Below are 22,347 nucleotides of genomic sequence, written 5' to 3'. Positions count from 1 at the left end.
AAAGTACCAGAAGCGATATTTTTATTTAAAGTGTTCATATTTATTATGTGAATGATGAAATTAATTCAATTGAAGTATGTACATATGGAATTTTATTGTATTAATTTATAGCTTTATATGCAATTGGGAATGTTCAAGTATGGTATCTAAATTAAGGTTCTGAGTTTATTTGATAATTTAGCCATTTTAATACGAGCAGACAAGCTTATTTAGTCATGTTGTCACTTAGTGTTGAGGGATAAACCTGAGGTATTTACTTTATGCAGCAACAGTTTATTGAATACATAATGTAATCAGGAAACTAGGAGAGAAATAAAAGCACTGGCCCTGAAAGTTTCTAGAGTGAGGTTAATATAAACATCAGTTAGAAGGCATTGTGTAGGGTGATGAGCATAAGTCAGAGTAATGCTTTATATGACACTTGCTAAGAGAGTCAAACCTCACATGAAGGAATTACTTTTTTAAAAGACAACATGTCACGGATACCTTTGCAGAAAAAAACTAACATATTAATATTACAACAAAACACATTTTTGTTCTATTTTTGTCTTATTTGTATTCTATTTATTCTAGATACACTTCTCAGTCTAAAATATGCAGCCACCACCTTGAATTATCTATTACCTCTCACTGAACAAATCATTCTGCCTTTCAGTTCAATGTCACTAAAACACTGCTCTCATCCCATCATGCTCCTTCTCAAGAATGTATATGCTGCCCCCTTTGCTTTCTTATTTAAATGAAAACCTTTCTTATTTTAGTATTTGAACCAATGTTCACAACCCTGTATGCTGTTACTCTTCAGGGTGAACCATCCTTTCTATTCTGTTCATTGTCTTGAAAAAGAAAAAGAACTAACTCCATCTCCATGTTGTGTCTTTCTCTCCAAGTGTTCTCCCCTCTCCTCTCTGTTCAAATAACCTTACTTATTTTTGAAAATCCAGTTCAACTCTTCTTCCCAATGAAGTCTGTCATATTCTATCATCTGTCTTGGCACTGTAGACCAATATAGACGTAAACATTCTGCCAGCAGTTGCATGCAGTTCCTTTTACAATCTTTCCAAGGACTTTACTTCAGCCATTGTCATTCACTATAGACACTGTTAATATCTCCCTCCTTCCTTTTTGGTTACCAGAATACCATTTTTGTCCTGATTTTCTTCCTACCTCAGTGATTCGTTCTGAGTATCTTTATAAGCTTGTCTTCTGTCCATCTCTTAAATAATGCTGTTGCAATGCAATGGTTTCTGTCTTTGGCCCTCTTCTCATTTTAGACTCTCTTCTGAAGCAATCTTATTCACGATGAAAGACTCACACATATATATTTCTTGCTCATCTTTATTCTGAGCTCTAGATATGAATATCCCTGTCATGTAGACATCGCTATATGAATGTCTTAGAGATACCTCAAGTTCAACAGTCCTAAATGGATGCAAATTATCATTCCTTACTCCCTATCCACAAATCTGTTCTTCCTGTTGTGTGCTATTGCATTGCCCAAATATACCATATTGTCCAAATCAAAACCCTGTAGTCATGAGTTCTTCCCTTTAACCCATACCAATCCGTAACAAAGTTCTATCATTTCTACTTTCTTAATAATTCTTGGATATGTCTTCCTTTTCCCCTCCATTTCCAGTGGCATGCTTTTGTTTGATCTATTATTACTATGGTTTATGCTCCCATATTACTACACGTTAGTTCCATAGGTATGCTATAGCACAAGTCTGTCTTATCAGTGGACTGTGAGCTCCTTGAGACTAGAAAGAATATCTTTTCTCTATATGCTCTCAGCATCCACCACAATGCCTGGCAAATAGCAGGCTTTCAGTACATGTTTATTGAATAAATGATGGCCAGTGGTAAAAGAACGAGTTAATTAGCCAGGCGTGGTGGCGGGTGCCTGTAATCCCAGCTACTCAGGAGGCTGAGGCCGGAGAATTGCTTGAACCCTGGAGGGAGATGTTGCAGTGAGCCGAGATCGTGCCACTGCACTCCAGCCTGGGTGACAAAGGGAGACTCTGGCTCAAAAAAAAAGAATGAGTTAATGACTCTTTACCTCAAAAATGATCAAAAGAAAAAAGTGAATGTTCACCATATAAAACACAGACAAAAATAATAGTAACTAAGAGCACTGTGTGCTTACCTTGTTCAAAAGTTGTAGTCACATCCTCTTGTTGAGTCTAACAGGAATCCTCTGAAGTAGGCACCATTTTTAAGGACATGGGGCTCAGAGAGGTAGTAAGGAGCAGACACAGAATTTGAATCCAGGAAACATGACTCTAGAGCCCATGCTCTAGGCTAATCTCAGGAATTTTAAATTTTTGACATTTACTAAATAAAAAAGAATTATGAAAATTGTATCAATGGCAATTATAATCTATAATCTTAGTTGGGAAGCAACAGTGTTTTATAAACAAATCAATCACTTTTTTCAAAATAATGTTGCCATATAATACATGATAAAAAAAATGCTGTAACTCCACAAAAACTGAGACACTATGTGCTTTTTTCCGTAGGTCCTCCTATTATCACTCTTGAGCCAGTGGAAACTGTTATTAATGCTGGTGGCAAAATCATATTGAATTGTCAGGCAACTGGAGAGCCTCAACCAACCATTACATGGTCCCGTCAAGGGCACTCTATTTCCTGGGATGACCGGGTTAACGTGTTGTCCAACAACTCATTATATATTGCTGATGCTCAGAAAGAAGATACCTCTGAATTTGAATGTGTTGCTCGAAACTTAATGGGTTCTGTCCTTGTCAGAGTGCCAGTCATAGTCCAGGGTGAGTGTGATCAGAGGAATATTCATAGTAAACAGTACCTGGGGTGACTCAAATCATGGAAATTATTAAGCACTTTAGTCCAAGTCTCCTGTCACCTTAACATACTTTTAGATGATGGGGAGAGGACAAAATCATCAAAATTTACAGATTGAAGGGCCTAAACCAACACAGATTAGAGCTTTAAAATGCCAAGGTTTTAATTTAAAATCCCAAACTAGATTTTTGATTCACAACTAAATCTATTCTTAGAAATCAGTGTATATGTTTTGCTGCAAAGAATGACTTATGTCCAAAAGGTGAACAGTTTGTAAACTTGTTGGTCTCTAACTCTTCCAGCAGCCATGTGCAAGTGAGTGAGGATTCGATCTGAGAAGAAACTTTGGGTAACTGAAGTTCTTCTCTCTCTCTTGGATTTTAATTTTCCTTAAAGGAGAGCTTCCATAAGCTATTTCTCAGCAACTATATATTTAGCTCTGTAACCCGTGCATATCTTAAATGAAATCTCCTTTACAATGTTTTATTTGCAAAAGCTTAGACAAAGTACAATGTTTTATTTGCAGTTCATGGTGGATTTTCCCAGTGGTCTGCATGGAGAGCCTGCAGTGTCACCTGTGGAAAAGGCATCCAAAAGAGGAGTCGTCTGTGCAACCAGCCCCTTCCAGCCAATGGTGGGAAGCCCTGCCAAGGTTCAGATTTGGAAATGCGAAACTGTCAAAATAAGCCTTGTCCAGGTACACCTCCTTATTTAACTGATAGGCATGTGTTTAATAGACCTTCATTTCTGTCTTCTACCTATGGATTGCCCCAGTGTAAGTATTCCCAATTGAAATATACCTGATGGTGTAATGGTTCACCTTTGTATAGTGGATGGTAGCTGGTCGGAATGGAGTCTTTGGGAAGAATGCACAAGGAGCTGTGGACGCGGCAACCGAACCAGGACCAGGACTTGCAATAATCCATCAGTTCAGCATGGTGGGCGGCCATGTGAAGGGAATGCTGTGGAAATAATTATGTGCAACATTAGGCCTTGCCCAGGTGAGAAACCACCAATAATGCTAAGATAAACAAAACTTTTCTATCTTAACTCCTATGAAAGAATTACATTTGCCTTTTCTTCTTCATTGTAAAAAGATGTTATGGCCTCTACCCTTGAGAATATGTTCATTCACTATATTCTTAGTTCTCTTTCATGGATAAACTTGTAAAGGTATGGCATTCATTGATGTTAAGCAAAATACCTGCTTTAATTGAACTTGAAGAAAGGGTCCAAACTGGAGTGTATTTCTCAATCATGTAAAGAAAACATAAGTATTTACAAGGTCATAAAGTAACATCTAATCCAGCCATCCATTTCGAGGTGAGAAAAATGAACCCTAGAGAGGTTAAAGACTTGCCCAGAAACACACAACTGGTGAGGGGTAAATACGAATCGCTGTCATTCACTAAATACTTGCCACATAATAGGAACCATGCTAGGTGCTTTATATTGTTAATATTGTGTATTGTTATTGATTTTGTGTTTTAGCACTCTTTCCAATTAAAGTGACAAATCAAACAAGTCCAAGTAGAAAATTTTCAGGTATAATTGAATCCAAGGATTTGGACAGTGCTTTTACTAGCATGTTTTCCATCTCTCATATCTACTTTCCTCTCTTTGGCTTTATTCTCTATTAAACTCTTTCCATGTGGTGGAAACAATGGCTGCTGACAGCTACTGGCTCACAGGGGCCTTATAATCTAAGTGAGGCCTCAGAGAAAAAGAGTTCCCTTGTCTCTCAGAATTCATATCAGTCTCTGGAAAGGAACCCTGTTTGCTTTTGTTCAGGTCACATGTTTACCCCTGAACTCAAGTGAGTCCAAGAGAAGGGTATTTTAATAGCCATCTTGGGTGAACTGTCTACCTAGTGTAAAGAGTGTTGAGAAAGAAATCATGCAAAGTAGAGGAGCTGTTCATTTATTCATTCATTCATCCAACAAATATTTTCTGAGCACTTACTTTGTCATCAAGACACTGTTCTAGTTGCTAGAGTTAAAATAATAAACAATATCTTTCCAGTTTTTATCAACATACCCAAAAAACTCAGAGACTTGAAATGATGGAGTACAACTTGGAGAGATATCTTAGCTGAAATGATCAGAAAAAGAAATAACGGACAAACCAAAAAGGGACAGGTATTCACAACATTGGGTATTGCATCGTATTGTGCAGATGAGGAAAGATTTAGAAAATAATGTGCAGTAATTCACTAAGGATAGACAGCTAATAAAAAATGAATCAAAGTTTTGAACTCAGGTTGATCTAATTATGAAGCTTATTTAAATTGTAGGTATCTGGATTTGCAATTCGGAACTTTGATTACATTACAAAAACGAAGTACTGTCCTGACATCTTAAAATAAACGAGAAGCCATTTATTTTAGTCTTAAAGAATTTAAAAGCTGGTTGTAATAACATTATGTTTTAAATTTAAAAGAGCAGGAAATACTTGATTGAGCAATTTTGTGTAATTTGTCATCTATAATAACTATATAATAACTAAATGATATTTGTAAATATCCTAAAATAAAAGCCAGTTTTTTCTTTTCATGTTGAGTAACTATTCGCCTACTACTGTCTGTTTGGTTACTTACTGTTGTTTTGTTCACTATTCTATTGGCTTGTTTTTTTTTTTTAAAAGGCTTTCTCTAGTTATTTCCCCCAGTCCCTAAACCAACTGAATTTAGCTATTGTTTGAGCATAATATCGGTGGTGTCCTAGAGCCATTCAATGAAAGCATGTATTTCTTCCCAATAAGAGCATGTATGAAAATTTAGTGATACCACATTGGTAGGTAAATATCAGCTGTAGTAGGAGTATCTATACCACAAAAATTAGCGATGCTACAAGTTTTCCTCCTCACCCCTAGAGAGCTGGTTGTTAAATATTTCTCAGCTCACCACTGCAAAATCGGCAGCCAGCCTAAGACAGCCTTTCTCATCCAGGAAGTATGTGAAAATCTCGGGGGCAGAAGATACTTGGCTTTAGTACAATTCATTTCTGACAATGTTGAACTTAAAAAAGAGTTGCAAGAAGAGTACAGATAATTTCTATGTAACACTATCTAGGTGAAACTTTGTGTATTTCCTGAAACAAGGACATTCTCTTTCATGAACATAGTACAGTGATCAAAATTGGGAAATTTAACATTGATACTACTATTATCTAATTTCATTATCTAATCTTGTTATCTAATCCACAGGCCATGTTTGGATTTTGCCAGTTGTCCCAGTAATATCTTTATAACTCTTTTTCTCCCATTTCAAGATCCGATCCACGATCACACTTGTACTTATTTGTTGTGTCCCTTTAGTCTCTTTTAATTGGAAAATTTTCTCAGTCTCTTTTTCTTTCATGAACTTGATATTTTTTAATATACAGGCCAAGTATTTTAGAGAAGACAATTCAATTTGGATTTGTCTAACATCTCCTCATGATTACATGTAGGTTTTGCATTTTGGCAGGAACACCACAGAAATGATTTTGTGTCCTTCTCCATGCATCGTTTCAAAAGGCACATAATGTCAGTTTGTCCCATACTGGTGGTGTTAACTTTCTTCACTTGTTTAAGGTAGTGTCTGTCATTGTATAGTTACTATTTTTACTTCTATTATTAATAAGTATTTTGTAGGGAAACTTAGAGTCTCTATAAACATCTTATGAACCTTTCACCCACTAGTTTTAGCATCCATTTCTGATTTCTGCTTGAATCAGTTATTACTATGATTTTTGCAAAATAGCTATTTTCTAACTCCATCATTATCTTCCATATCTATTACTGACCTCTGTCAAGAACTTTCTCATTTCTTTACTTTGTGATTTATATCAATCAGGACTCAGGTATTATTCAATGGTTTATCACAGTGGAACCTAACCTTTTTGGCACCAGGGACTGGTTTTGTGGAAGACAATTTTTCTACAGATCGAGGGTTGGGGGGATGGCTTCAGGATGACTCAAGCACATTACATTTATTGTGGATTTTATATATAATGAAATAATTATATAACTCACCATAATGTAGACTCAGTGGAAGCCCTGAGCATGTTTTCCTACAACTAGAAGGTCCTTTCTGGCATTGATGGGGGACAGTGACAGATCATCAGGCATTAGATTCTCATAAGGAGCACACAACATAGATCCCTCGCATGCACAGTTCACAATAGGGTTCGCACTCCTATGAGAATCTAATGCCACTGCTGATCTGACAGGAGACGGAGTTCGTGGTAATGTTAGCAATGGGGAGTAGCTGTAAATACAGATGAAGCTTTGCTCACTTGCCAAGCGATCCGTGGCCCATGGGATTGAGGACCCCTGGTTTATCATACACTGTCATTATTTATCATCATGTTCACATTATCCTAGAATAGGTTAGTGGAGGCAGGCTTGTCTGGGCTGGCTTCAGTGTTGAGATGTCCTCATGATTCTTTGAGTACTTCCTTACTTTCTGGTGCAAATAGTTACTTCAAACTTATTTTGTACTTTCCCTGCCCCAGTTAGAAGAGTGTTTTTAAACTGCAAATCTTTTTTAAGATTGATATCTTCGGTGATGGCCTGTCCTGACAATTGAGAATCATTGTCATTAAAATCCATATATAGCTACAGATTAAAGAATGACCATTTTTTCAAGTGTCTGTCTGAAAACTGTTGAGAACTTTGAGCAAAGCCATCATAGCTCCTAGCTTACACTTATGTAGGATTTACTATGTGTCCTGTACTGTTCCTAGCACTTTTCTTCTACGAACTCATTACTGCTCACCTCAACTCTAATAAATTATCTTTTATTATTTGCATATTGCAGATGATGAAACTAGGCACACAGCAGCCAAGTGACTTGTCAGGATTGCATGGCCTGTAAGGGCAGAATAGTTATTCAAGCCCAGAGTGTCTGCCTGGAGACCCATTCCTAGCATTGTGCTCCTCTACCCTGCCATAATTAAAACTGCAACATAGTGTAACAAATTCAGTTATAATATTTTGCATGTTTCTTACCTACTTAATCCCTCTGTAGTTTTTTAATATTTTAACTTTCATTTTAGTTTCAGAGGTATATGTTCAGGTTTGTTATATAGGTAAACTTATGACTCAGGGGTTTGATGTACAGATTATTTTGTCACCTGGATACTAAGCATAGTATCCAAATTTATTTTTCTAAACCTCTTCCTCCTTCCACCCTCCTCCCTCAAGTAGGCCCCAGTGTTTGTTGTTCCCCTCTTTCTGTCCATGTGTTCTCATTATTTAGCTCCCATTTATAAGTGAGAACATGCAGTATTTGGTTTTCTGTTCCTGAGTTAGTTAGTTTGCTAAGGATACTGGCCTCTAGTTCCATCCCTGTTCCTGCAAAGGATGGGACCTCATTCTTTTTTATGGCTGCATAGTATTCCATGGTATGTATGGTACCACATTTTCTTTATCCAGTCTACTGTTGTTGGGTGTTTTGGTTGCTTCTGTCTTTACTATTGTAAATAGTGCTTAATGAACACACAGGTGCATATGTCTTTATGTAGAACAATTTATATTGCTCTGGGCATATACCCAATAGTGGGATTGCAGGGTCAAATGGTAGTTGTGTTTTTAGTTCTTGTTTTTTTGCATCATCTAGATAGCATGATGTTTTATGCCAACTCCAGTTTATATTATCATTCTTCCTTTTTTCTTGCTATCATTCCATTCTTATAAAAGAAACACTTGAACTCTACAACATTTTGTATCTTGAAGTCCAATTCTAGTTAGGATTTTCCATATTGATTAAAAAATAAAAATAAAAAAGTCTTTAGCTGAAAACCTGTATTTATATGTAGTAGAAATGACACAGAAATGAATAAATGTTACCCAATTGTTAACCCTCCAATTAAAAATGCATCTATATTAAATGGCATTATATTGTAAGAGGCTGAGGCTTTTGTTAACCAACAGCCTTGAAAATAAAATGTATTAAAATAATTGGAACTTCAGAATTTTTGAAATCATACAGTCAATATTTGAGGGCTATGAGCATCCACAGCCTGAATTAATACAGAAGTAGTTTTGAATATCTGCCATATATTTAAAGGCTTTCTTCTTTCCTCTGAGGTTTAGCCAAATACTTTTTAGTGCAAATTCTTGTTGGCTAAAATAGATTTGTGTGACTATGTTTTTGTCTACAAAGCACAAGGATAATTAGTCAACTCAGTCAGAAACCCATTAACTATAAGAAACTGAAACATGCATTTAAAAATATTTTTCTAACCAAAGCAGACAAATGATAATTTCATTACATGGTTTTCAACTTGTTCTGGAGAATATTTACACTCAGCCTTTGAGGCTCTTATTTCTGCTCATATTTTGATTAAACCAGGTGACCAAAAGATGTACTTTATGAGCTCCATATCTAGCAAGTTCCCTGAAAACAAAAATATGACCTGGTATTCACTTGTATATAAGGAAAGCCATAATGTTGAATCTCAGCCCAGGTACCTGGTAAAACATAAGGTTGTTTCATTCTTGTGGTCCAATGATGTAATGTGTTAGTTGCCAAAGGAAGGCCTTAATATCACTCCTTGGAAACTACTAGTCAGCTTTTTATGTTGTTTAGGAAGCAGGTTAGTATGTTATTCAGAACTTTAATTCATGAACACACGTAATGGAAAAAGTTTTCCCAAGAATTACAGCTGTGCAAATCATCATGTTGTTGAAAGATCCAAGTACATATGTAGATATGAAGCTGAATCAGGCTTAAGGATGTGGTCTTGCTGTCTAGGGTCCAAATTATCTTTGTGGAAATATTTGTATTGTCTATAACCACATCTCAATCTGTTATACAGCCTTGTTCCCAAGCTCCCAGTTATTTTCACTTTCTCCAGAGCAAAGAACACAGACAAATACTTAGCTAAGGGCTTAAACACTCAGACTGTATTTATATATGGTAGTTTGAGTAAATTTAATTGTAATAAAATAGCTCCTTTGGGTGATTTTAAACATTTATCTTGGCATCAGGTAAGCCTTCTGAATTTCCCTATAGACACAAATTCCTCTGAAAATCTAACCAGAAGGAGAAAGATCAACATTTGTTATGTTTCATTTGGTTCAGTTTCAATTCTCTTAGATTGGGGGCTAATTATCTCATTACTGAGTAAATTTATTTATATAATTTTGGCTTTAAACAAGCACGGTTCTGTGACTTGAAACTGTCTTTTGGGGTGTTTGCAGTTCATGGAGCATGGAGCGCTTGGCAGCCTTGGGGAACATGCAGCGAAAGTTGTGGGAAAGGTACTCAGACAAGAGCAAGACTTTGTAATAACCCACCACCAGCGTTTGGTGGGTCCTACTGTGATGGAGCAGAAACACAGATGCAAGTTTGCAATGAAAGACATTGTCCAAGTAAGAGAAATACACTGTTTATACCTTAATAAATTAACATCTACGTATCTTATCTAGGTAGTATGTCAGCAAGAATCTATCCCATTCTAACTGTGCCCACAGGAACATCTCTCAAACTAACAATGCCCAGAGTGTAACACGATGGTTCCTAGGTAGTAAGAAAGCATGTACCTTTTTCCCTTATTCCAGTTCATGGCAAGTGGGCGACTTGGGCTAGTTGGAGTGCCTGTTCTGTGTCATGTGGAGGAGGTGCCAGACAGAGAACAAGGGACTGCTCCGACCCTGTGCCCCAGTATGGAGGAAGGAAATGCGAAGGGAGTGATGTCCAGAGTGATTTTTGCAACAGTGACCCTTGCCCAAGTGAGTGTTGGAAATAGTCAACGTTATACTTTCATAAAGTTTCATTATGATTGTAATTCCTTAAAGTTGCAATATTCTGTTACTTGGTTCTTCAACCTTTGGTTTAGGATGTCAGAATGTTGTAAGGTTGCTGTCATGTCTGTATAATACCCTAGATGTCTTCGATTCATAGGGGCAGGAGCTGTGTCCTATTTCACTTGCTCTATATAGGACTAGCCCCAGAGTATAAGAATGAGACCACCCCTGCATGCTAACTCTTCATGATGCTTACAGTTCTTTTATGAAGACAAGCAGGCAGCTCTCTGCCTTAGTGCAGTCATCAACCTGGATTTTTAGACCCTTGCAGCAACTTGATATCTGGAAATCTGAGTTACATTGTATCCTGAAGTTTACAGCCTTGGCTTATCAAAAGCAGAGATCCTGTCTCATTTATACCCTCCAGCTCCTGTAATATTTTAAGACTCAACAAATGTATGTTAAATTGAATCACACAAATACAGGAATGCATACTCAGTTTCTAGTAAAAACCGAAGCTAAACTATCTTCCTTTGGAAGTTGCCTATTTATAGACTTGTATGTTTTGTTTTAGGTGCTGAGACTTTTTTTTTTATACTTTTTGGATGAATGTCATTGTTGACCACTTCTCATTTTAGGGGCTCTGTTTTCATCTCAGATTATTCTGTCTTGTAGCCCATGGTAACTGGAGTCCTTGGAGTGGCTGGGGAACATGCAGCCGGACGTGTAACGGAGGGCAGATGCGGCGGTACCGCACATGTGATAACCCTCCTCCCTCCAATGGGGGAAGAGCTTGTGGGGGACCAGACTCCCAGATCCAGAGGTGCAACACTGACATGTGTCCTGGTGAGCCTCTTGATTTCTGGCAGTTGAATAAGTAAAGCGTTTCATTTAGTGCTCATTGTAGCAGGCCTATTGCTTCAGACCTTAAAATGAAAGTTGTATAGGCAGGGGCACCCCAAGTATAGATTTTGAAGATTTTGAAGCCAATTTCTTAACAGTGACCATTCCATTCTTGTTCACAGTGGATGGAAGTTGGGGAAGCTGGCATAGTTGGAGCCAGTGCTCTGCCTCCTGTGGAGGAGGTGAAAAGACTCGGAAGCGGCTGTGCGACCACCCTGTGCCAATTAAAGGTGGCCGTCCCTGTCCCGGAGACACTACTCAGGTGACCAGGTGCAATGTACAAGCATGTCCAGGTAAGCAACTAAATTTGACTTTGGTAGCACATTTACAGCCTTTGTGCAAATTAGAGAAAGGTGCCACAAATTACAAAACAATGCCAACCCTGAGAGGAGGAATTAGAAAAAAAAAAAAAAGTGCTTTCTTGCTCCTAATTGGTACAGTTCTGTATCAATCCAAGGCTGGGTTCTAGCCTCTGCTTTCTCCCTTCCAGGCTTCCTGGTAAAAGGATATAGTCCTGGCATTGACAGGAAAAAGGGTGAGGCAGAGTGGGGAAAAATGGGCTGAGACTCCAGACTGAAGGTAAGGTGGGGCAGTGGCTAAATATCTAAAGAAAGCTACAATTGGAGGCTGTTCATCTGTGGATGGGAATTTGAAGGACATGAGCGTGGGAAGTAAAATAAGAATCAGTTCAGTCTGAGGAGAAAGAATAAGAGGAGTTCAGTTATCAAGTTCAGCCTGAGTCATGCATTGCATCTAGCAAGTGATATAAAAATTCAGAAGTCTATAACTCATGGGTCTTAGAATTTGCTGGGATTCCAAGAAATGGTAGCTAATACCTTGTCTCAGAAGGCAGGCTTCTAAAGGTTGTAAGAAGACCAACAATAACGGTTTTATATTGTTGAAGTGTCAAGATATCAATTAGACTCTCCAAAGCTTTAAGGTTTTCTTAGAAATAAAATGTTCCTGAAAAATCAAGATCATTTGACAGAGTGAGAGAGATTTACATTTAAAAACATATAGGACCTAGACAAGCTAAAGGAAGTTGATAGTCTACTACCATCAACAACTGTTGAACATTATCGACTAATTAACAAGGACTTTGAGGCTCCAACTTTGAGGCATGGTGTCAGCTTCAGTTGATGCACTTTGTAGCTCAGCCTCTGGTAGTAGCAGGGCCCCAGTGGCATCAGGAAGTCCAAATAGGTTGACAGTTTGGGTTGCAGAGTCTGGCAGAGGATTTCAGGGATCCCAGCCAGGTATTCAGAACGAGGAGTCTTTTGAGCACTGGGACTCAAGTCCCTCTGTGAGACTAGAGAACCAGGGTCAAAATGTCAGCGATGACCCAGAGAGCTAAGTAAATTAGTGGTCCTGATACTCCTCTTTCTCCCTGCTTAGGACTAAGGATAAGAACCAAAATGGCCTACCGGGCCTTGACTGGCTCTCTACTTTCCTGCATCATCTTGCAGCATGGCTTCCATTACTCTCTACGCTTTCTACTGCTTTTGCCCTCTCAGATGTGGCAAGCCACTACCCACAAAAGAGTGACACATACTCTGTCCCCTACCCAGAAAGCCCTTCTGCCCTCCCTGGCTTAGTTAAGACTTTAAGGTTCTTCTTTATTTTTACTTCCTTCTCAAACTTCCCTAAATAGTAGATAGTAGTGCATTCCAACCTTACATTTATTTGTGGGATTTAGATTGTTTTTCTCCCCAATTCAGACATAAGCTCTATGAAGGCAGGCTTCATGTCTTTTTTTTTTTTTCTCACCATTTTTTTTCTTTAATTCGTGGCAAACAAATGAATGTAGTACAGACCATGAAGGCTGAATCATCATGAAAAAATGTTTTCTCTCAGTATTAATAATAAAAGTAATGTAAATTAAAATGGTAAAGTACTTACTGATTTTTCTGAGGCTGAATGCAATTGTATTTCTCTCCAATATATAATACAAGCATACCTCAGAGATATTGCAGATTCAGTTCTAGACCACCACAAGGAAGTGAATATTGCAATAGAGCAAGTCACATGAATGTTTTGGTGCATATAGGAGTTATGTTTACACTATTCTGTAGTACTATTAAGTATCCAACAGCATCATGTCTAAAAAACAATGCACATACCTTAATTTTAAAATACTTTACTGCTAAAAAATGCTAATGATTATCTGAGCCTTCAGCAAGTCAGTCTTTTAGCTGGCAGAGGGTCTTGCCTTGATGTTGATGGCTGCTGACTGATCAGGATGGTGGATGCGGAAGGTTAGGGTGGCTGTGGCAATTTCTTAAAATAAGACAAGAATGACATTTGCCACATCAATTGATTCTTCCTTTCATGAATTATTTCTCTGTAGTGGACAATGCTGTTAAATAGCACTTTACCCACAGTAAAACTTTCAAAATTTGGGTCAATCCTCTCAAATCCTGCCACTGCTTTATCAACTAAGTTTATGTAATATTTTAAGTCCTTTGTCGTCGTTTTAACAATGTTCACAGCATCTTCATCAGGAGTAGATTCCATATCAAACAACCATTTTCTTTGTTCATCTGTAAGAAGCAACTCCCCATTCATTCAAGTTTTATCATAAGATTGTAGCAATTCAGTCCCATCTTTAGGATATACTTCTAATTCTCTTGCTCTTTTAACCACTTCTGTAGTTACTTCCTCCACTGAAGTCTGGAACCTTCAAAGTCATCTATGATGGGGGGAATCAACTTCCAATATCCTGTTAATGTTGATATTTTGACCTCCTTCCACAGACGTTCTTAATGGAATCTAGAACTATGAATTCATCCCAGAAGGTTTTCAATTTACTTTGCCCAGATCCATCAAAGGAATCACTATGGTAGCTATAGCCTTAGAAAATATTTCTTTCTGTTTTTTTTTTGTTTGAGACAGAGTCTCATTCTGTCACCCAGGCTCAAATGCAGTGGCGTGATCTCAGCTCACTGCAACCTCTGGCTCCAGGGTTCAAGCGATTCTCCTGTCTCAGCCTCCAAGTGATTACAAGTGCCCACCACCATGCCCAGCTAATTTTTTGTATTTTTTTTTAGTAGAGACAGGGTTTCCCCATGTTGGCCAGGCTGGTCTTGAACTCCTGTCCTCAAGTGAGCTACCGGCACCTGACCTAGAAAATTTATTTCTTAAATAATAAGTCCTGAAAGTCAGAATTACTCTTTGATCCATGGCTGCAGAATGGATGCTGTATTAGACATGAAAGCAACATTTATCTCCTTGTACATCTCCATTAGACCTCTGCGGTGAATATTCACATGTCAATGGGCAGTAATACTTTGAAAGGAATCTTTTTTTTTTTTTTTTCCTGCGCGTTAGGTCTCAAAAATAGGCCTAAAACATTAAGTAAACCATGCTATAAACAGATGTGCTGTCATCCAGGCTTTGTTGTTTCATTTATAGCACAGAGGCAGAGTAGATTTAGCACAATTCTTATGGGCCCTAGGATTTTCACAATGAGCATTGACCTCAACTTAAAGTCACCAACTGCATAAGTCCTTAACAAGACAGTCAGTTTGTTCTTTGGATCTTTGAAGCCAGGCATTGATTTTACTTCTCTAGCTATGAAATTCCTAGCCAGCATCTTCTTCCAATAGAAGGCTGTTTTGTCTACATTGAAAATCTGTTGTTTAGTGTAGCCACCTTTATCAGTGACTTAGCTACCTCTGGATAATTTGCTCCAGTTTCTACATCAGCATGTGCTGTTCTACCTTGCACTTTTATGTTACTTAAATGGCTTCTGTCCTTAAGCCTCTTGTCTTCTGCAGCTTCCTCATCTACCTCAAGCTTTGTGGAACTAAAGAGAGTTAGGGCCTTACTCTGGATTGGGCTTTGGCTTAAGGGAACATTGTGGCTGGTTTGATCTTTTATTCAAACCACTCAGATTTTCTCCATATAAAAAATAAGGTTGTTTCACTTTCTTATTTGTGTGTTCACTGGAGTAGCACTTTTAATTTTCTTCAAGACTTCTCCCTTTGCATTCACAACTTGGCTAACTCTTTGATGCAAGAGGCCTAGCTTTTGGCCTACATCAATTTTCTACATGCCTGCCTCTCTAAGCTTAACCATTTCCAGCTTTTGATTTAAAGTGAGAGACATGAGACTCTTTCTTTCACTTGAACACTTAGAGACCATTGTAGGGTGAACAATTGGCCTAGTTTCAATATTGTGTCTCAGCGAATAGGGAGGCTCGAGGAGAGGAAGAGAGTCAAGGGAATAACTGGTGGTCGATGGAGCAGCCAGAACACACAAAACGTTGATTAAGTTCACCATCTCATATGGGCACGGTTCATGAAACCCCAAAACAATTACAATAGTAACATCCAAGATCACTGATCACAGAACACCCTAAGAGATAATAATAATAATGAAAAAGTTTGAAATATTGCAAGAATTACCAAAATGTGACACAGGAACACAAAGTGAGCAAAGGCTGTTGCAAAAATGGCACCGGTAGACTTTCTCATCACACGGTTGCCACAAGCCTTCAATTTGTAAAAAAAAAAAAACGCAGTGTCTGCAAAGAGCAACAAAGCAAAGTATGATAAAACTAAATATGCTTGTACATAACAGTATCTGAAATTCCTAGTGATTGCTTTAAAATGTATTAAAATACATCAGATAATGAATATTTAATGGATTTGACTATCAGCTACTTCCCAGTATGTTGCCTTCTCTTGTCAAAGCATGAAATTCATTTTGAAAAACATTCATTAACCACCTATTCTGTGCTAGTCACCAATAATTTTGTTGAACAATAGAAAGAAGGCATGAAATTAATGTTGAGGCCCTTTTTTAAAAATTTATAATTGTTTTGCAACCAGATTACCTTGGTATGAATTTTATAGCACTGGCAAAAGCACAATCTCTCTGAAGTTAAGCATCTTCCAATATATTTGTAATATGAAGAACTTGATAAACCCTCACTCTAAAACCCAAGACTGAACAATGTCCTTAGATAATCCACGTTTACATTGGCAGTGGCCTAGAAGCTGTTTTGTTGATGAAGTCTCTCCTTTTCCTGGATGTTCTCATGAAGGAGGCAATAAATAAAAGAACATAGGGTTTGATGCCAAGCAGATCCACATTCAGATCCTCATTCCACCACTTTCTAGCAACGTAATAATGAGAAAGTTGCTTAATTTCTACAAACTTATTTTTCTAGTCTGCAAACTGTCACTATTTAAAGCTACCTTATAGAATTGTTGATAGGATTAAAACGGTTAACACATACTAGATGTTTACCATCATGCATGACATGCTCAATAAACTCTCATTGTCATCACCACCACCAACATATTCTTTCTTTTTAGTTTGGGGACTGGACACTGATTGTATTCTTTGGCTTATGAAATATTAATAACACTATGATGTGCACAGATTAGAAGGATCTTAGATTTATGGGGGATGATGGGTGTTATGTGAAAGTAGAATGTTTTAAAAGCTTATTTATTTCACTATTAAATTCAGATGTCATATGACCTTTTTGATGTTTGAGAAAAGATTTGTAGCATCTCTGAATACTGGCCCTCTTTTCTCCCATGTAATGTTGATGAAATTGCATCCTTATCCAGGAATGTTTTTTTTTCCCCCAATAGGTGGGCCCCAGCGAGCCAGAGGAAGTGTTATTGGAAATATTAATGATGTTGAATTTGGAATTGCTTTCCTTAATGCCACAATAACTGATAGCCCTAACTCTGATACTAGAATAATACGTGCCAAAATTACCAATGTACCTCATAGTCTTGGTAAGTCTTTGCCTTAAGCCTCTTTTTAAAAACTTATATATTATTCTTCATCTTATTACTTCCATTAAAGTTCTAGAGAATGCTACCACTAACTCATAAGTATGGTAAGCTTTTAAACAAACATACATGAGGTACTGGTATTTGTTTCTGGTATTCAACATTATTTAGAATTCATCCTTGTGAATAATATGCTATGAAGACAATAAAATAGACTAAAAATTTTGCTATCACCTTATTTATCCTTTTTTTTCTTTAGGTTCAGCAATGAGAAAGATAGTTTCTATTCTAAATCCCATTTATTGGACAACAGCAAAGGAAATAGGAGAAGCAGTCAATGGCTTTACCCTCACCAATGCAGTCTTCAAAAGAGAAACTCAAGTGGAATTTGCAACTGGTTAGTGTCAGCTGAATTTAATATTCTATTACTATAAAAAGTGCCATGAAGATAGGTGATTAAGAAAAATACCTGTTCCCACATAGAATAATTTGCAACTTTTTACGCAATCTTATAAGTGATATAAAAGCAACTTCATATTTTTCTGTAAACTTGTACTAACATAAGATCATAAGAGGTCATGTGTTCTCAAGCAGTCATTTTATACCCTAAAAGTTTTTCTCCTCTCCTCTTTTCTTCTTTTTAAAAATATTTTCTCTTTAAATCCATAGAGAGGATATTAAAGACCAAACAAAGAAGGAAAATGAGTTACTGTTATTAATTAAAGACCTTCTTTGTCTTTAAACCAAGATCCAATTAGGATACTTTATAGCAATTCTTTATGAAAAAGATAGAAACAAAGCAAACCTAAAGGCTTTTCCCTCATCCCTAGTCTTAAGGAGTATGGGTTAGCCATTCATAACCCTTTCCATGTACATACGGATGTTTAGAGAGCTCCATTTCAAGCCTCTTCACAGTTGGTCAGCCTCAATAGCAGTGACCTTTAAGGAAGAGGGGCTTGAGGACGGCTTATCTTTAATCAACATTTAATCAGTGGAGAAGACAATTGGTTCTATTCATGGGCATCCACTTACTCAGATGTCCTTTGTTACTTTTTGAAGCATCAGAAAGAACAAAGCACTGTGGCCAGACTAGTGGTTTTTGCCAGTCACAGACAATTCATTTTTATAAGAGTGCTTTGTTATTGCCTGTGAATTTAAAGTATGAAATTCGTGTAACCGTTTGCCACATTTTTGCTACATAAAAAGAAATGTGAAAAGAAACTGAATTCAATAAACCTAACTCTTTAATTGGGAGGTTAAGTGCTATTTCAGTTCTCATCATCTATACTTATTCAAGTTTGAACTCAAATAGCATAGCTGAACTGGTATGTAAGGTAAATCTGCTCTGTGCTTACAGAAACCATATTTTTTTGCTGTCAAAATGAATGTCTTGTAATTCCCAGGAGAAATCTTGCAGATGAGTCATATTGCCCGGGGCTTGGATTCCGATGGTGCTTTGCTGCTAGATATCGTTGTGAGTGGCTATGTCCTACAGCTTCAGTCACCTGCTGAAGTCACTGTAAAGGTAAAATGCCAGGATAACTTGTCTTTGCTGCTTATTAGAGTAATGATGAGTGAAAGGTCCATAGAATGAGCACAGATAACTTGTTCACTCTGTGGGGGAAAATGTCCAAACTACCAAGGCTATAAATAACTATCTGATCTTTGTTTAAAAATCTTCAGGGACAAGTTTTTACAAACTCTCTTAATGGTTTTACCACCCTCCCTATCAGGACCAAGATCAAATACTTGATGTAAGGCATTTGTTTAATTTTCTTTAGACAAAGAGGATAGTAATTCTTGCATAAACGTTTTTGTGTATCATCCATAAAATATTTCAGAAATTAAAGGATAACAATCGCCCTTTCACGTCTTTGTTTATTCATGACCTACAACTTTGAGTCTCTTATTAAACTGAAATTTATGACAGCAAAATTATGAAACAACTATGTTATAATTAAAGGGTTCAAACTTTATGTTATTTCCTGAACACTACTGTACAATTATTATACAAGTTTTATTAGCCCCTATACATTTTCTCATGAAGGAGGCAATAAATAAAAGAACATAGGGTTTGATGCCAAGCAGATCCAAATTCAGATCCTCGTTCCGCCACTTTGTACCAATGTAATGATGAGAAAGTTGCTTAATTTCTACAAACTTATTTTTCTAGTCTGCAAACTATGGCAATTTAAAGCTACCTTATAGCTTTAAGGTATTAAAGCTATAGGTATTAAATTAGGATTAAAAGTTAACACATATTAAATGTTTACCATCATGCATGATGCGTGTTTTTTAGCTCCTAATCCTTTTTCCCCCCTCATTCTGCATTTCATAGTCCCCTTAAGGGAAAAAAATTAGTATGAGCCATATTGATCTTCAAATCCACATTGTTCTCCTTAGGATTACACAGAGGACTACATTCAAACAGGTCCTGGGCAGCTGTATGCCTACTCAACCCGGCTGTTCACCATTGATGGCATCAGCATCCCATACACATGGAACCATACCGTTTTCTATGATCAGGCACAGGGAAGAATGCCTTTCTTGGTTGAAACACTTCATGCATCCTCTGTGGAATCTGACTATAACCAGATAGAAGAGACACTGGGTTTTAAAATTCATGCTTCAATATCCAAAGGTAATTTGATAAAAGAAAATCCATATCTTTATGCCATCCAGTCTAAAGGGTTAAAAAAATTCAAAATAAGGACATTGAGGCCTACATCTAACATGATATCAGGTTTTTCATGTGTGTTGTCTATGCCTTTTTGTTAAGTAAAGCCCTATGGAAAAGCCAACCCAATTGGAGTTCTACTACATTTACTTTACTAATATACTTCTTCATACTACACAGTGGGGTTGCTGTTGTTCTATTCCATATGTGCAGAGAGGGTTAAAAACATATAATGTGGCGGGGCGTGGTGCCTCATGCCTGTAATCCCAGCACTTTGGGAGGCCGAGGCAGGTGAATCACCTGAGGTCAGGAGTTTCAGACCAGCCTGGCCAACATGGTAATACAAAAATTAGCCAGTCATGGGGGCGGGTGCCTGTAGTCCCAGCTACTGTGGAGGCTGAGGCAGGAGAATTGCTTGAACCCAGGAGGCAGAGGTTGCAGTGAGCCGAGATCACACCACTGCACTCCAGCCTGTACAACAAAGAGCAAAACTCCATCTCCAAGCAAAGAAAAACATACAATGTGTCCAAATGCTTTTTATTCAAATAATAAAGTCCATTTGTTATTGTTTTGAATTTTCTGTTTGTCAAGAAATTTTTTAAATTCCTGAAACATAATACAAAGCTGTGTCTTAACCTAAACTAGTCAAAAAGAATGTCTGTATTTTAAAAGCAGCTTTTTAAAACTGTGCAGCAATAATCAGGATTCCAACTGTAATTTCTTGTTCCTGGAAGTTATAATTTTTTAACTGCTTTTCATTTTCCAAGCATGGTTCTGCAACCCTTGATCTAAGTAGTCCATCTATGCTATGTGGTTCTTTGATGTGTCTGTCTCCTGAGATTCCCTTTTCAGTCATAAGAGCCACCACGGCAATTAACATTCCATATTCTGTGGGGTTTTAATGCTGGGATGATTCTTGCATGTAGTCCTGTTAGACATTAAATGTTTACGTGACTTTAGCTTTGAACTTTAGGCTCCCATGGGTTCACTTAAAAGGATTCACATTGACCTTGTCAATGTGTTTTGCTGTGCCAGCTTTCCTAAAATAGAGCCAAGTAAATTTTAAACTTCACCATTTTATCATGTTTAGCAGATATGCTAAAAATTTATTTGCAGTGTTTACTCTTGCTTCCATCAATCATGCTTATGACTGTTTCCTTCAACTTGTATCAGAACTGCTTCATAAAATTTGAGATCATAGTAATCTGGAAGTACAAGCACACATTTTTTGAGGTAATCACAGATTCACGAAGTCTCATAGCCAGTGACACCCATAGCCCATCTCCTCCACCCACACCATTGCCACCACTACCTTTTACTATTGCCATGCATGCCATGCCACTTGAACAAAAGAAACGAGCTGCCAGAATGAGGAGTTACATTTTCTTTCCCTAATTATGCCTGCTTTTCAAATCTAACTTCTGTTTCTACTTTTTTCAGTACTCCATCTAATTTAAAAAAAAGATAACTGGGCACAAATAAGAGAATTTCTACCATCTGGAACTAGATGAATTAAAATGATTTCTGAAAAGTCATGTTCACTTTCTACCTAATCGTGTACATTTTCCAAGCCTAAAACTGCTTAAAGATCTTTGTGCCGTCTTTAAGTGTGTTTGTTGGGGGATCTGGGTCCCACAATATAAAGAAACACACTGTATGACCTTTAAGGCCCCTTACTATCCTTGGACACTGTGATTCTATGAATCACATCTGATGTATGTGTCATGGTTCTTGTCAATTTTAAGAATTGTGTACTTGCAATTTGTTTTTGAGCAACCATTAGGGGGCAAGCTTGCATTCCTGGTAGCTTAACTAGCAAATTATGTTCTGTCTAGACTAGAGCTAAGTATGGTTGCAGTGAAATTAGAATCTTCTGGAGAGCTTGATGAAAGTTCAGATTTCTGGGCACAAAGATTTTTGGTTTAGCAAGTCCACGGTAGGGTCTGGGAGTTTGTATTTTTAACACAGACCCTAAATGATTCTAATATATCTGGTCTGCACTCTTGCTTTTGGAAAGTACTGGTCAAGAAAACTCACTAATATAAGTCAGTCTCATTAAAATATTTTTATATCTTTAAAACCTAACTTATTTTTAAAATTAATTATAAAGTATATATTTTACAAATGAATCAGTGTATCAGAAATTATGCAGGAATATATAAATTTAACTACAGATACATTTTTTACAACTTCTTCATGGGAAGGAAAAAAAGTGAAATGAGAAGGTAAAATATGCACCAAGAAAAAATATTTGCATCACAAGTTATTGACAACCACGATTAACCTTAATACATACAAAGGCGCTTCAAAATCAGAAAGAGGCAAATACCCTCAGTAGAAAAATGCATAAGGGAAATTCACAAAAGAGTAAATAATGACAAATGTGAAGAAACTGTTTACCCTCATTAGTAAGCAAGAAAATGCAAATTAATGAGTTATTTTCTGACTATAACAAGG

At 37.2% G+C, this 22,347-nt stretch overlaps 1 protein-coding gene across 9 annotated transcripts in view; it reads left to right on the top strand.

Annotated features, from left to right (window-relative positions):
- Nucleotides 1-22,347, top strand: part of HMCN1 (hemicentin 1) — a 514,108-nt gene that overhangs the window by 457,470 nt on the left and 34,291 nt on the right. For all 9 annotated transcript variants that reach the window (XM_063794515.1, XM_054673722.2, XM_514061.8 and 6 more), the window contains 11 exons: nt 2,520-2,789; nt 3,350-3,520; nt 3,654-3,824; nt 10,012-10,182; nt 10,372-10,542; nt 11,233-11,403; nt 11,583-11,753; nt 17,067-17,216; nt 17,473-17,610; nt 18,617-18,738; nt 19,617-19,854. In XM_063794515.1, the coding sequence (XP_063650585.1) occupies nt 2,520-2,789; nt 3,350-3,520; nt 3,654-3,824; nt 10,012-10,182; nt 10,372-10,542; nt 11,233-11,403; nt 11,583-11,753; nt 17,067-17,216; nt 17,473-17,610; nt 18,617-18,738; nt 19,617-19,854 (1,944 nt within the window). The remainder of the gene's footprint in view (nt 1-2,519; nt 2,790-3,349; nt 3,521-3,653; nt 3,825-10,011; nt 10,183-10,371; nt 10,543-11,232; nt 11,404-11,582; nt 11,754-17,066; nt 17,217-17,472; nt 17,611-18,616; nt 18,739-19,616; nt 19,855-22,347) is intronic.

The sequence above is a fragment of the Pan troglodytes genome, chromosome 1 (genome assembly GCF_028858775.2).
Source record: "Pan troglodytes isolate AG18354 chromosome 1, NHGRI_mPanTro3-v2.0_pri, whole genome shotgun sequence".
Lineage (NCBI taxonomy): Eukaryota > Metazoa > Chordata > Mammalia > Primates > Hominidae > Pan > Pan troglodytes.
The sequence above is the reverse complement of the archived record's forward strand: the minus strand, read 5'-3'. Positions and strand labels throughout refer to the sequence as shown.